The 16,009-nt window shown below is 31.1% G+C and overlaps 1 protein-coding gene and 1 long non-coding RNA gene across 2 annotated transcripts; one reads left to right on the forward strand and one right to left on the reverse strand.

The window, feature by feature from the left end:
• The first annotated feature begins 6,507 nt into the window (after positions 1–6,507).
• Positions 6,508–12,752, forward strand: LOC143922327 (kelch-like protein 25). Its single transcript, XM_077445551.1, has 10 exons — positions 6,508–6,521; positions 7,056–7,163; positions 9,916–10,072; positions 10,149–10,346; positions 10,483–10,647; positions 10,937–11,113; positions 11,459–11,622; positions 11,792–11,909; positions 12,513–12,702; positions 12,745–12,752. Exons 1-10 carry the CDS (start codon positions 6,508–6,510, stop codon positions 12,750–12,752), a joined length of 1,299 nt encoding a protein of 432 aa, XP_077301677.1.
• A 2,228-nt stretch (positions 12,753–14,980) lies between these two features.
• LOC143922501 (uncharacterized) lies at positions 14,981–15,862 on the reverse strand. The gene is made up of 4 exons (XR_013261583.1): positions 15,704–15,862; positions 15,504–15,608; positions 15,318–15,373; positions 14,981–15,238 (listed from the first exon to the last, which is right to left on the reverse strand). It is a non-coding gene; the product is annotated as an uncharacterized LOC143922501 (long non-coding RNA).
• Between the last annotated feature and the right edge of the window lie 147 nt (positions 15,863–16,009).

Genomic DNA, 16,009 nt, shown 5'->3' on the forward strand with positions numbered 1-16,009 from the left:
AATCCCATCTAAGTTTCCAAGCCGAAATAGCACAATTTAAAATAACAGACTTCAAACCACGCCAAAATCGAGGATCATCGCACTGTGACTGATTAGGTGCACGGAAAAGAACGCCCGAGACGGAAGCATCTATCCCTCCACGAAGCTTTTCCGGAACAGCTCTAATTTGGACGATCAAGTCAAGTGGAAATGTACCCGCGAGAATCTGTAGTGATTCTGTAGACGCAGTGCGATAGGCCTGTGTAAGGGCGATCAGAGGAAAACGCTGACCACTATTTACTGTACGACGGACCGTCTTTAATTCGACACGATGGCACTTACAAATCAGGGTAACTATTTTCAACAGAATAACCATCAAAGAAATTACAAAGACGGGATTTAAAATTTATCCAAGATAAATTGGTGCCATGACGAAATGTAAGGGTAAATTAGACATAGAATCAATAGGACAGGACAATCACGGCTTAAATTGAAAGTTATGGTCAATCAGAGTCTCTCCCGAATGAACCCTCCAATATTTTATTTCACCTATACCTACACCTAAAGACAAAGTGACATCAATATATGAAGAGCCAGCAGGACGTTCAAACGTCGGGATATCATCTCTGTTGTTGTGGATATATAGATCGTTTTGACAAATAAAGTCTACAAAGGCGGTACCCCAAACGCATCTTATGATACCAAAGTGGGGAGTAAGAATTAAAAACGCCACCAATGATGATCTTTTTAGAAGTAGGGCGCAGATGACACAGAATATTATCTAATGTCTGAATTTTTTTTTATTTTTTTTTATTTAATTTACACCAAGAAGGCCTAACAGGTAAACCCAATGCGCCTTCCTGGCCAAAGACAATTATATAAACATATATGTACACCATCCATATATACACAAATACTTGGATGTAATACTTGGAACACAAAACACCGGAAATGGAACTGTTCAAACTAAATGTCAAGAACATCTTCATGCATTATCATGGAATCGTAAAAATTACATGGAGACAAACTTTTTCAAACCGATTCATTCTGTAAGTTTCATTGTTGCATAAACGTGTTGCATTTCAATTTATGTTTTTTTTATCATTAAAGCATCTGAAGACAATGTATTAATTTGACTTATTCTAGAAGTTTTATTGCAATATAAATAGTGGTAGTAATTATTAATTTAATGTATTTTTATGTAGATCATTATTTTTTGTCGAATTAAATATACTTGTTTGACAATGATTTATTTGTTATTATTGAGTCGTTAAGAACTACACAATCTCCTTTTTACTTTTTTATATAAGTATAAATTACTTTTCAATAGTTTGAAATATGGAATGTCCTAACACAATATATATGTAGGTAAAATGATAATAATTAAATGAAAAATTTTCATATCCTTAGTCTTATATTATTTTGATTATATTTAGAGAATGATTTTCTTCAACAATTATTATTTAGGAAATTCAAAGTTTTCTAAAAAAAAGAAACATGACTGAAGTTAATTTAAAACCCTTATTAAGGGATCGTAAGATACCGTACCATATACATATATCACGAGTGTTTTTATATGGGAGCCCTTCGATTTTGATCCTAGAATAATTTTGAGCCAATTCAAAACTAGTCTAGGATCTCAGTTAGGGTACTTTGAGATGGTGTACCAAATTTGGTGCTTCAAGTCAAAAACTGCGGCTGTGCATAGCAGTCATGCATATAAACCAGGGCTACTCAAACTATGGTCGCGGCCCAGTACTGGTCCGTGCACAAAGAAGTAAATAAAAAATTAAAACAATAGCTTATAATAACGTTATTTGGAAAATAAAATAATTGATCTGACTACAAATGAAGAATTAAAAAAATGTTTTGAAACCACAACTTCACTTGCGTCATTTTATATCAAATTGAAAGCAGAATTCTTCCCAGATATATAAGAATATGCACTGAAACTCTTTTACCTTTACGAGACTTGTTTCTCAACCATTAGTTTAATAAAGACAAAATATCGTAATAGTATAAATATTCATGATCCATTACGTGTGGAATTAATTGTCTTCGATAAAACCACGACATTTTCATTTTTCATCTTTGTCTAAGTACATATATGATATATAGATATTGTACTTCTTTGAATTCAGCAAAATAATTTTTACTACTTATATTTAATATTATTTTAATTTGTTTTATGAACAAATTTTCACTCATATTCATATATAAGTTTTTTATTTAAAAATATGATGCTGGTCCGTGAGAATTACTGAAAAATATATGCTGGTCCGCCAACTGAAAAAGTTTGAGTAGCACTGATATAAATCTATATACACACACACACACACACACTCATAGATATATTTATATATATATATATATATATATATATATATATATATATATATATATATATATATATATATATATATATATATATATGTATATATATATATATATATATATATATATATATATATATATATATATATATATATATATATATATATATATATGTATATATATATATATATATATATATATATATATATATATATATATATATATATATATATATATATATATATATATATATATATATATATATATATATATATGTATGTATATATAATATATATATATATATATATATATATATATATATATATATATATATATATATATATATATATATATATATATATATACAATATATATATTATATATATACATATTATTTATATACATATATATATATATATATATATATATATATATATATATATATATATATATATATATATATATATATATATATATATATATATATATATATATATATATATATATATATATATATATATATATATATATACAATATATATATTATATATATACATATTATTTATATACATATATATATATATATATATATATATATATATATATATATATATATATATATATATATATATATATATATATATATATATATATATATATATATACAGGGGAAGATAATATTCCCATTAACTTACTAATATGTGGCGGCCCCCCCCTAATTAATATCTTAGCTAGGCTTTTCAGCAAATGCATCCAGAGTCAAGCTATACCGGAAGGATGGAATAACGCAACTATCATTTTAATACACAAAAAAGGCGACAAAAGTGATATCAAGAACTACCGACCCATTAGTTTACTTTCAGCGGTCTACAAGCTCTTCACGAAGGTTATTACAGAAATGCTGAAGAATATCCTTGACGAGAACCAAACTATAGAACAGGCAGGGTTTAGGACAAATTTCAGCACAATGGACCACCTCCATGTAGTTGGTGAACTAATCGAGCGCGCCAACGAATATCAACGGCCATTGTGCCTAGGTTTCGTCGATTATGAGAAAGCCTTCGATACAGTTAGCCATAATGCAGTACTTAACGCTCTACAAACACAGGGAGTGCCGGAACCCTATGTGGGACTGTTAGCTGCAATATATAAGAATGCCACAGCTTCGGTTAAATTTTTTTAGATCAGTGGTTCTCAGGCGAAATTTTACCGTGGCCGCACATGTGATAATAGTGGTCCCATAAAAATGTCTGGTGGCCGCACCAAATTTAATCAAATAAATTAAAGTTACAAAAAAAGTGGATCAATTTATTCATAAAATAAAAGAAATTTTAACATTTTGGTATCTATTTATTTAATAATAATGCAAATGGAAATTGCTCAATACTCCTTTCTTCCAATGCAAGCCGCATTGCTGCTTCTAAGTTTGCGTCTGTCAGCTGGTTTCTAAATTTGTTTTTAATAAAGTGCATTACACTGAATGATCTTTCGCAATATACGGTAGTGGGAAAAATAGACAATATTAATGAAGCAATTACTGCCAAATCTTTATATTGGTTTGTTTCATTGTCAACGTATATTTCCGAACAAATTTTTTTAACTGAAATATTATCAAAATGGTTATTAAGTACTTGATCATGACTAATTTCTAATAATGCACATTTTACGTTAGCCCAGTTAATTAATCTCAATACTGAAAATGATTTTAATCTATTTTGTAGTACTATGAAATTTTCATTTGTCATCATAATAAAAGGTAAGATACAAAAGAAACAGTTTTAAAAAAATTCAATTCTTCGAACCTTTTATCAAGTTCCAGATTCAGAGATTTTAGACACTCTATTATTTTAAGTTTTAATTTTAATTTTGAAGTTGTTTCTGTCAATCTTATCTATGAAATCTCACTAACGGAAGATAAAATTGTCATTTTCAACTTCTGTCACAAGGCTTTTCGCTATAATTTTAGTTTGTCAATGATGAGTATGGTTTCTATAATATTATTGTTAAGTTACTTTTTTGTGGTTTTTAAAATATATTTAATTTTTTTTCAATATTAGTATTATTTACTATTAAGTCGCTGGTGGCCGCAGTAAAATCCACTAGTGGCCGCACTTGAGAACCACTGCTCTAGATCATAGGTTCCCAAACTTTTTTTCCCCGTGGACCCCTAGCCCAGTATTTTATCCTTCGTGGACCCCCTCCCCCAGGATGCCTAATAGTGAAATTTTCTAATTTTTTTAAATACAAATATGAACACACTGTGATAGGTTTTTTTACTTTATCTATGTACGTAGTAACAATAGATGAAGTTTTGTGATCATGCGAAAATTCGAACTCGAGATTTTGACTGATTCGAACTCAGAATCGATCACTAATCATATTTTCATGATCTAGAAAAAATGTGTGTGTGTGTGTGTGTGTGTGTGTGTGTGTGTGTGTGTCTGTGTGTCTGTGTGTGTGTCTGTGTGTGTGTCTGCGTGGGTGTGTATTTTGGGGATATTTTTAACACCGTTAGTCCTATCGAACTGAAACTTAGTATCGGTTACTGAAATTTTTATCGACACGACGTAAATTTTTTTCAAACTTTTAAGTTGACCGGAAATGGTACCTCGCCTTATAGGTGTCCTCTTTTTTTAAGTTTTTGAATTCAATTATCTCCCAAACCACTAGTTGAATCGGACTGAATTTTTTTTAAATATAATACAAATAATAATTTTTATAACCTCATATTTTTTAAATATTTCTATCTGAACCGGAAGCAGGACTTTTACTCTAGAGAATTGAAGTTTTTTATGTTTTTTTCAGAAACCTTTTGGTTTATTGAACTGAAATTTCATATCTAGAAGTTAAAGTTTAATACCAAGTTAATTAAAAAATTTAGTTAGCATCCGTCAACCGGAAGTAGCAGTTTACTCTTGTTCGATTTTTCTTCCACTATTTTTTTCGACCCCTTAAACATGTGTGTTCGTCACAAAAAAATTCAAGTATAATTCTTGTAGCAATTTGATGAAAATGAAAAAAAAAAATTAAATTTTATAAACCAGAAGTGGGATTTTTTTCCTCGTAGAAAGGTCAAAAATGTTGTGCCCACTACTCTGTCCGCACCCCTGAACGTATTAAGCTGAAAATTTATATTTCTATCCTTTATGTACTAACTTAGAGCTGGTAGGGTTTTGGTCAGAATTTGTAAACCGGAAGTAGTATTTTTTTTTATAACAATATTTCATTATTTTATTTTGACCTTTAAAATTATTTTTATTTTCTTGATATTTAATGAGTATAATACTGATAGTGATTTTTAGTAATAAAAAAAATTTGAACAAAATCTGACAACCGGAAGTAGATCTTTTGTTTTGTGCAAGTTTCCATACATTTGCGCTCAATTTGTATCGCTATCATAGTCATCAGTTCAATATCGAATTTTGTTTTGTAACCTTCTTATATTCATCAAATACATAGATAAAGTCATGGGTTGGTCACACCCGAATTTTTTGTATAGTAGACAATTGTAAAAAAAAATATGTATATTTTTTACTCTTATCTTTATTGAATTTTTTTTAATGAAAATGAACAAATCAAAACACAATAAAATTCTTACATAAAATAATAAATTCTGTTAATGAGAGGGATGAACCTGATGCTCCGATATCAATTGGTCAATATTTGGCTTCAAATTCGTAAGGTACAGTCGTAAATCTCCACGTTCAGTGATTTGCAACCGATTTCTTTTTTTCGTAAGATAATTGGTAACAGCACCAAAACCTCTTTCCACGAGGTATGAAGAAGGAAATGCTATCAAAAACTTTCTTGAGAAAGCCCACAATACAGGATAAAAAACAGGGATATCTTTCTGCAGCCAGAACTGCTGGTAATCCTTTCTAAACTGTACCTCACGTTCTTCGTTTGTACTTAATCCAATCAATTCTTCTTGTACTGTGTATTTAAACCCGCATTATTTTGATTAATTTTGATTCCATTGATTCCGGTCCGTGGACCCCCATTTACATCTCGTGGAACCCCATTTTTTTTTCTTCCTGTCAGTCCTCACCGACCCCCGGAGGTCCCTACGGACCATTTTGGGAACCTCTGCTCTAGATCTAATAATTCAGGGCAAGTCGGTGGTGAGGTGATTTGGTGACCAACAAGACAAGACCTTTAATAATACAATGTATAGTTATGTATATGTTGAACCAGATGTACAACAAGAGGTACAATCTTTCTCTGTCAAAAAGGCGCTTATTTAAAAAAGAAACAGCATATAGAATACATATTAGTAGACACCGTTAGTATTAGTACCGTGTAACAAAAATTAAAAAAGAGTAAAAAAAATTATAAAAATTTAAACAGAACCAAATTTATAATTATATGTAGTAGATACATACATATATTATGTACATATGGGCTTTTAAAAGTTTACATCATCATCTGAATTTTTGGATCCAATTATGTATCTCCTAAACCACTCAACGGATTAGTTTGAAACTTTTTTTACATGTACATATGTACATATACCTATGTATAGACTTGCCATACGTCCCGTATTTCACTACTCGGTCCCGTATTTGTCCCGTTTTCTCCCTAAACTCTGCGTGAGAGAATCGGCGCAGTGAGGATCTAAATCTAAATATTCCCATGAATAAGCTTATCGCTTTTTGTGGAGATAATACGAACACTAACTTCGGAGGTCTAAACCGAGCTGGAGGAAATTATGTGTTTTTTAAACTGAATTCTTAATCGGAAAGTTATATTGAAGGCATAGGATGTCCAGCACACGTTTTTCATAACACTCTATCAATAGCCGCTGATGTTTTGACTGTCGATGTTGAATCAATAGTCGTCAAGAAATTCAAGTACTGAAAAACTCAAAGGCTTTTGTGAATATGTTGGTGTTGCCTACCAAAACTTATTATCCTACGTTGGGACTAGGTGGTTATCACTTTTACCTACAATTGAAAGAATATTGAATCTGTGGTAGCCATTAAAATATTTTTTTGCTAATGAAGACAGACCAAAAGCCCTTAAAGATTTTTTTGATGATCCAATTAGTGAAGCCTATTTTTGCTTCTTGAATTCACAGCTCAATACATTTGAATCTCAAATTAAAAAAATAGAAAAATCAAACATCACAGTCCTGGAAGTAAAGTCTTTATTAGAAGAGACAAAACGACATATGAGCAAGATAAAAAAATCTTGAATCTCTTAAAGCTTGATTCTGAAAACAATGCCAAAGTGGAAACTTTCGAAAAACAGACTGTCGATTTCTTTAACACTGCTGTGAAATACATTGATAAGTGGTCCCAATCATTCAAAAAAATTAATGCTTTCGATTGGATGACTCTCAAGCAAGTTCCTTAATGGAGGGAAATAGAACGAACCGTTTAATATTTGCAAGTAAGGAACATCGATGTTGGAAACAATGAGCTTCTTTTCAACCAGTTCGTATATTTAAAAGATTATTTAAATAAAAATAATACCAACGAAAACTGGGAGACAACGCTGAAATTGAGTATGGAAGAGAAATGGCTGAAGTTTTTTAGAGATACCAAGCATATTGAACAGAAGTCATGTTTAATAAAACTATGTGAATATTTGCCATTCCAGCCCACAATGCCAATGTGGAGAGAATATTTTCGGATGAAAGAAATGAGCTGGCAGTTGAGACATTTTCATTATTATGAAAGTTATAATAATTAAAAATCCGTTGCTACTGACGGTGCTACGGCAACGACACCGAGGCTTTCTGGCATGCTTAAAACAAGCTATACTGAATGTATTATTTGTTCATTGTGATCTTATTGAACGCTTATATAGCTCACTAGATTATGTCATTAGAGCAGTAAATAAAATCAAAAGGAATGCCATAAATGAGAGATTATTTTTCACAAACTCAGATGTATCTATACCAGTACAGGGGCAATTTATTGAAATATCCAAAAATGAGGAACTAAAACCAGTGTTTGAACGAGGATCCCACAAATTCTTATTACAAAAACACTGTACATACTAGGATACAGAAATCTGCTCATAAAAATGACATATATATGTAAATTTACATAGCTTAAATGCCAAATTTAACAAAACCAATTTGAAGCTGTAAGGTGATCAATGAAACTCAATAAAAGCTATAAGTAAAATATAATATCTGCGTTTGTTGGCAAAATTTTTCTATACAAACACTTTTGTATAGAAGAATGTTCTCCGTCTTCAAATCTTATAAAATTGCGAAAACGAGATGCTTCTTCCTATTTAGTATAACGTGGATTTGGAGCAGTTATGAACCTCATCACTCATGAAATGCCAATTTTGTTGACCAGTACTTTTAACAATATTTTAATGCCCCCACCCCCCCCCCGTTGACTATTATCTGGATCCGTTAATGCCTTTGGAATTGAAGGAGCTCGTGTGAAAAGGAACGTTGTGTGTGTTCCTACATATGTATGTATGTACATACATTGTATGAGTTGAAAAGCGTTGGGTCGAGATTGGAGCTTTATCAACAGTCAACAATAAAGCTTATTGTTTCAAAGGTATTCGATAATAAAATTGATAAAACTTTAAGTTGATATTTAGCACGGCAAATATACTCATATGTAAATAAGGTGTTGAATTTCTGCGAGCGATGGTCTGGGTGACGTCAAAAATGTGCAATTTTTTAATTCGCAACTAAAACTGCACACGCTGCAGACGCCATACATTATCATCTTACAATTCTTTACAAATAAAATGATTCATTTTGCTTAGTCGAAGATTACTCGTGCTTGAGGTGAGTTGTGTGCTCTTGCATATATTTTATAACGTTTATATTGTAGACCAGTATTCTTCAGAATACGTCAAAATTCAAGTCCATAATATAAAATGATAAATCGATAAAAAGTAATACAGAATTTCATGTTTTCTTATATTTTTTTTACGTGTTTCTTAAAAAAGCTCGAAAATTGTTTGTAAACGCTCCCATTTCAAGCTTTTAACAAATCATTTCGGTAAAACGTTTAAGCCACTTTAAATTTTATATTCGCTATATTTTTATAAACGCTCCTTATACTACTAAAATACGTGTATTATATGTAAATATCGTTTCATTTCACGGAATGGTGAATTATTCGATGAGAGATACATACATAGTTTTTCGGAGGGATCGTTGCAGCAGAGGCGGGGGAGTTCTTCTGGTTCTACGAGCTGTTAGTGTTCAATCTGTTTGCCTTTTTGATCAGCTCAATACCATCGGTGAACATGTTTGGGTTGATATTCGCCTAAATAATTTTTCTCTTTTAATATGCGTTTTATATTTTCCTCCCAGTGAATCACCTCATATAATTAGTTAATTTTTTTCAAACTTGCAAAAGATCTTAAGTTTTTTGGCTGGCGGGAGGGTTAATTCTAGGAGTTTGAGTAATGAATTAATTTTTATTCCCGAATTATTAAATATGTATTTGTGTATATATTTGCAAATGTGTGTACGTGTATGTATATTTTTGTGTATATGTAATTATTATTGGCCAGGAAGGCCCATGGGGTTTACCTGCTAGGCCTTCCTGGTATAAATATATAAATAAATAAATAAATTTCGATAATCGTTGATAAATGATTTTGTTTTTCGGTAAGTGGATGCACACTTCACGAAATTAACTGTTGCATATTGGACATCGACGAGATTCGCCTGAACCAAGCTATGGATCTATCGAATATTATGGGGATGTTGACACCTTTAGAAAGTTTAGAGCAAAAAGCGATGGATTTTATTATTGATAATTTTGGGATTGTGAGTAGTGTCGATTGTAAAAAATAGTATTATTTCTTAATTAACAATAAATAATTTATATTTACACATATTTCAGTTGTACAAAACGCCAGAGTTCTGTCGTTTACCGGATTCTCTCGTATTGAAAATTTTGAGATCAGATCGATTAAATGTGTCTTCCGAAGAAGAAGTCTTCCATGCTGTGAGACTTTGGATCACTTTTGACAAAAAGAATCGTAAAGAAAAATTATTAGATATGCTAAGATCAGTGAGGCTAAAATTGTTGTCCATGGAGGTAAATAATTTTGTGTTTCCCTATCACTGACGTATTTTTCTATCACTCGATAATAATGTTATATAAATTTATAATATTATTATTACATGATTTTTATTATTATATAACATTATAGAATATTAATTTTTATTTTCAGTTTTTCCTCCTTGAAGTTGTGGAATTATGCGATCCATTCGAAGGATGTATGATCAACCTCAATCAAGCTGTTTATGAAATGATGATACCCAATCATCTCAGCAAACCCAAATATCGCATGGGGAGAGCAAAACTGGCAGTCATTGGTGACTCTGAATTCACAGACGTGAGTATGGTGTATAAATGCTATACCCTATTTGACTTACCATCAGCAATTGGAAAACTCTAGACTTCATCTTCTAAACTCTAGAAGATTCATACTACATATATATATATATATATATATATATATATATATATATATATATATATATATATATATATATATATATATATAAATATATATAAATTTTGGGTAACATTTTGCTGATGAATAAGAATCGTATATTTTCCTTCTGACTGCCAAGTTAACTGAAATGAGTATAAATTTAAATTGAATATGTACATGTTTTTAGGCGTCCAGTACTATCGATATCTACGATGGAGTCAGAAATACGTGGACCCAATCAAAAAAACTAAATATCGACCGTGCGAGGTTCGGTTCAGTCGTTGTTAACGATTGGATATTAATCATCGGTGGATGCAGACCGATAAGAATATTTGAAGCGATAATCGGGGTACCTCTTAGCGAAGTATGATTCAATTTATTTTTAAACGTGTTGTAAATTGGACCCTAATAACTAATGTGCAAATTAGTAATTACCAAATTACTGATGTGATGTAGTTCACCAATATTTTGATCTACATGTAACAAATTTTTAGATAGGTATAATTAATTACGTTACATCTAGTTGACTAGCTATAAGTTAGAGTTTGATATCCTATAACAAAATCCAAGTGGCGGACTACTATTCACATGTAGATCAAATCAATTATTTATTTTATAAACTAATATTGTAGAAATATATAACTACATAATATAGATAGAAATACATATTTATAGTATAATCGAAATAATTTATCTTTATCGTTTGTAGGTAATATATATAGATTTAAAGGATGGCCAGATTCACGAATTGAAATCATTAAATGGACCACGATTCAACTTTCAAGTGGCAACAATTTCAGACAATTCATCTACTGACGTGTACGTCATCGGGGGTTTTAGTGATTATAAAACTGCATTGACGACAGTGGAGAGGTAAAATCTAAAACTTTAACTGTTATAAAATAGTAATCCCTATCTAAAATCAAATCTCTGAACAGGTGGAACAGCGAGAAGCAGATCTGGAAAAAAAATATCGCTCATATGCTCACGATAAGTATTCATCCCGGTGTATCCGTCATCAACGATAATATATATCTGACAGGTGGCTTAAGAACTATCAACTTAAAGATTTATTGACCGACCTAGTACAAATGTACTCACCAAAAAACAATAAATGGATATATTGCACGCCCATGATCCAGAAAAGAGCAAATCACTCGGTAAATGGAAACTAGAATTTAAGCTTGTTTCGCTGTCAGTTTATGGTTTTTGGCGATTTCGAATTCCATAAGTCGTACTTAGTTGATAGATATTAAATTAAATTGAAGACTCCCAATCAGCTGCTTGGTTTGAAAGTCCTATAGACTAGTAAAATTTGAATCATTCATGGAAATGTTAATATAAGGCATAAGTGGTATTTCGTTGATAAATATTAAATTAAATTGAAGACCTCCAATCAGCCAGTTGGGTAGAAAGACATTTCAGACATATAGTCCCTATAATATCAGATGATAGTGACCATATAAATTACTTGAATCATTCATGGAGTTGTGAATATAAGGCCAGATTCTGATTATATTCTCATCAAATGTCTTAAACTGACAGTAAACACAGTCAGCATATACATACATACATATATATATATATATATATATATATATATATATATATATATATATATATATATATATATATATATATATATATATATATATATATTTATATATATATATATATATATATATATATATATATATATATATATATATATATATATATATATATATATATATTCATCAATACTTATAATTTATCGTTTTTAGAGCGTGACAATCAATGGGAAGTTATACGTCGGCGGTGGCTTTTGCAGCATCATCGGTAATCGAATACGTCATCTCCTAAGTATGGAATCATTCGATCCTGTAGCCAACGTGTGGACTAAGTTTTCTGATTTGCCGAGTGCGAGATCAGGAGCCGCACTTATTTTCTCTCAAAACAAACTGTTTCTCATAGGTGAGATTTTGTATATTACTTACAGCAAATTTTTTCATAAAGGTTTTTAGAGTAGTCATAAATGATCCTTTTATCATGTGTTTCTTCTATACCATAAAATATCTAGATATTTCTGGATACTTTTTTTTATAAATAATACTCGACTCATCATTCCTTTTGTGGGCAATAAATGAATAAATGAACATTCAAATTCCAGTATCGCACTGAGCTCCAAAAACACTTCTAATCAACTTGAATTAATCTTTTCTAAACAATACTTCAATAATATTATAATAATTCAAAAACATCCAATAAAAAATACAAATGCAAAAATTGCAAATAAAAATATAAAATATAAAACATGGTTACAAACATTTTTCCACACATCTTTAAATATGCAATTTTTTCAACCACAAGTTCTTTTACACTGTTCATTGTCATCTCTATGTTTCTCCAAGCCACACATCCCTTAATTACTTCCCATATCTTTTCAATTGGATTGAGTTCCAGCTGAAATGGGGGTGACCTTAGAGTCTATAACATACTTTTTCTGTCGACATTTATGCTCCAATACTAATTTATAAAGCTCTGCGGGTCAAAATAAATATTTTTTTATGTCAACCACTGCTTTATAATATCTTTTTAGGAATCTAGGGTCAAAAATAAGATCCATTATCTATCACCCACAACAGAATTCGGTTCCAAATTTGGAATCAACTTTTCGGTTATCCATTTCTTATAATTGTCGAAGTTCATTTCATGGTGATAATCTCCGGTTCTTTGATGGCAGGCATTTGGAACAAAGCCTTGTTCTGTACCGGCGTGTACAATCAATAAATCCTGCTCCTTTGGATGCCGGATTTACATATAATGCCACTTTCCGAAGAATCTCTCCACGTCATTGACTTGTGTTGTGTGTTGAATGTATATACATATGTTTCATCGGTATACACGATTGGTCTACCTTCTGCTCTAAATCGAGCTATTGATCTTAAAAATGTGATTCTTTTATATACAATGCACATTTTCTCTTGTAACAATTTTCTGTCATCGGACATTTTTTTTCTGTCTGGACTGTGAAGAGTAGTGCGCTTGCCCGTAAACCCTATGGATTGTTTCATTTTTTCCAATATCCCAGAACGCATTTATTATTTATAATTTCGAGAAAATCTCGGGAACTTTGTAACCACCGTCACTGTCAAGCCACGCGTCTACCAAGAAGCAAAAAAGGCGTGGATTCGTATCGGCAGACTAACGATATCTGTACACCCGGGCACGCACACTGTCTCAATTTTCTTCTCTCGTTGAACGAACTCTACATGTGGCCATTTTCAACACTACAGATATGAATTCCAGAGAATGAAATTAAATCGACAACTCTTATTTTACGTTTTTATTCATAATTACTCAAAAGTGCTATACTTTCTACCTTATACTATCTCTTTCTTCAATTTTTAATTTAATCTTAATTGTTTTAGGGGGAACAGTTGCACAAAAATCTTTAGACGATGTCTGTGAGTATGATCCGAGATGTGAAGAATGGATAGCCCGTAAAAGTCTCAGCATTCCAAGGACCGGAGTGCAAGCATTAATATTGCCATACGACGTTATAGATTTTCAATAATATTTTTGTAACAAGTATACAATACAGTAAGAAACTTAGAATATGCTATCCATGTCTATAAGCTAATTGCCCTTCACATTTTAAATCTAAGTTCTGAGTGTATTAGTATTATAACATTAAAGCGTTTGGATAATTTTAATAAAATAAAGAATGTATGACCGAAAAATGTAGAAAGTAATAATGCGATTTTTGAACGTAAGCGGTGAGGACGGATGAGTATTATGAATGTATTACGTAATATTATGCTAAGCATATTTAACATAACAGAATACATATTTTGTTTCTAACATTCCAAAGTAAGGCCCATCCAAGATAAGACCCTCCCAAGAAATTTTTCTGTAGAATGATTGGTCCATCTTCTTTTAAATAAACATAGCTTAAGATTTTTGATCTACGGGACTACTGATGCCACCGTAAAATTTAACATACATTTATGATTCCATATTTACCATTAAGTTTTTAGTCATAATGTTTCATATTGATATGATTCAATGACATCTTCACTCTTATTATATTGATGTTGTTATTCTTATTTAATATTTGCTTGCTATTGTATTCAAGTGAGTGTTACATGCAATTAGCAATTTAAAAAATTAAGACTTTATAGGTAAGACCTATACAAGGTGATGTTATCTTGTAAAATCTTTAAACTATCGAAATAAAAATACTTTTCTTGAATTAATGAGTTTTATTTAAAATTTGATTATAACAAGATATGTATCTCTACTGCGGTGACTAGCTACATTTAGGATGTTCATAATAAAGCTGACCGGAAAAGTCTTTATTAGGCCGTATCGAAAGACACGAATTTTGGATTTTCATTGATGGAACTGGTGGAAAACGTGCGTCAAGAAAACGTAAAATCAAAATTTTCATCGTTTATCTCAACAAAAATTTTGATAAAGTCGGTAGATACATATTGTAGCTGTCGACCTGAAATCAATCCACATGATTGTAAATTACATTAATTATATGATTTATAATATTGTAAATAGATATGAAATGGGCTTACTGTTCGGTTGGTCTGGATGTAGCAACATTTGCAAGAGGCCAACAACAGACTCTAATCTGATCGTCCAATTGGCCAGACATCGGGAGGATCGCCAATCCACATAAAAGTAAAGTGTTATATGTATAAATATAAAGTGCTTCGTATATAGCCATATATAAATGTACATAATAAAGCGGATTGACTTACGATTCGGCCACTCACTAGAAGTGCGGCGAAATTTCCAGAGACCGAGTTGATAAGATCGTGTGGCGAAGTTTCAGCGTGCGAATTCGTCAATTCTGTCGTGTAAACCTAGAATACATATTTTCTGTCTAGATGTATTTACTATGATGGCAACCTGATGGTGTGTTTTACTCATCGCGTTTTCTTTTGGACTCTTTGCATACAAGTGTCGAAGGAATTTCCATGGCAAGAAAGAAGATGAAGACATCTTATGCAATTATTATTATTAAAATACTAATTCACTTTCACTCCACCACGAGCCTATAAACGTCAAACGTAAACTGTCACTTTGACATTTCTGCACAGATATACTAGTAATATCCACAAATCCGACCATTATTTTCTCACTATATTTTTATTTTGCCATTATAAATAGACAATCAAAATTGTTTGCATTGATTTGATAATTTTTAGTACGGATATTTGTTTAATTGAAATTGTGGTGGCTCTACGATATGGTCGAGGGTAAT

The sequence above is a fragment of the Arctopsyche grandis genome, chromosome 2 (genome assembly GCF_051622035.1).
Source record: "Arctopsyche grandis isolate Sample6627 chromosome 2, ASM5162203v2, whole genome shotgun sequence".
Classification (NCBI taxonomy): domain Eukaryota; kingdom Metazoa; phylum Arthropoda; class Insecta; order Trichoptera; family Hydropsychidae; genus Arctopsyche; species Arctopsyche grandis.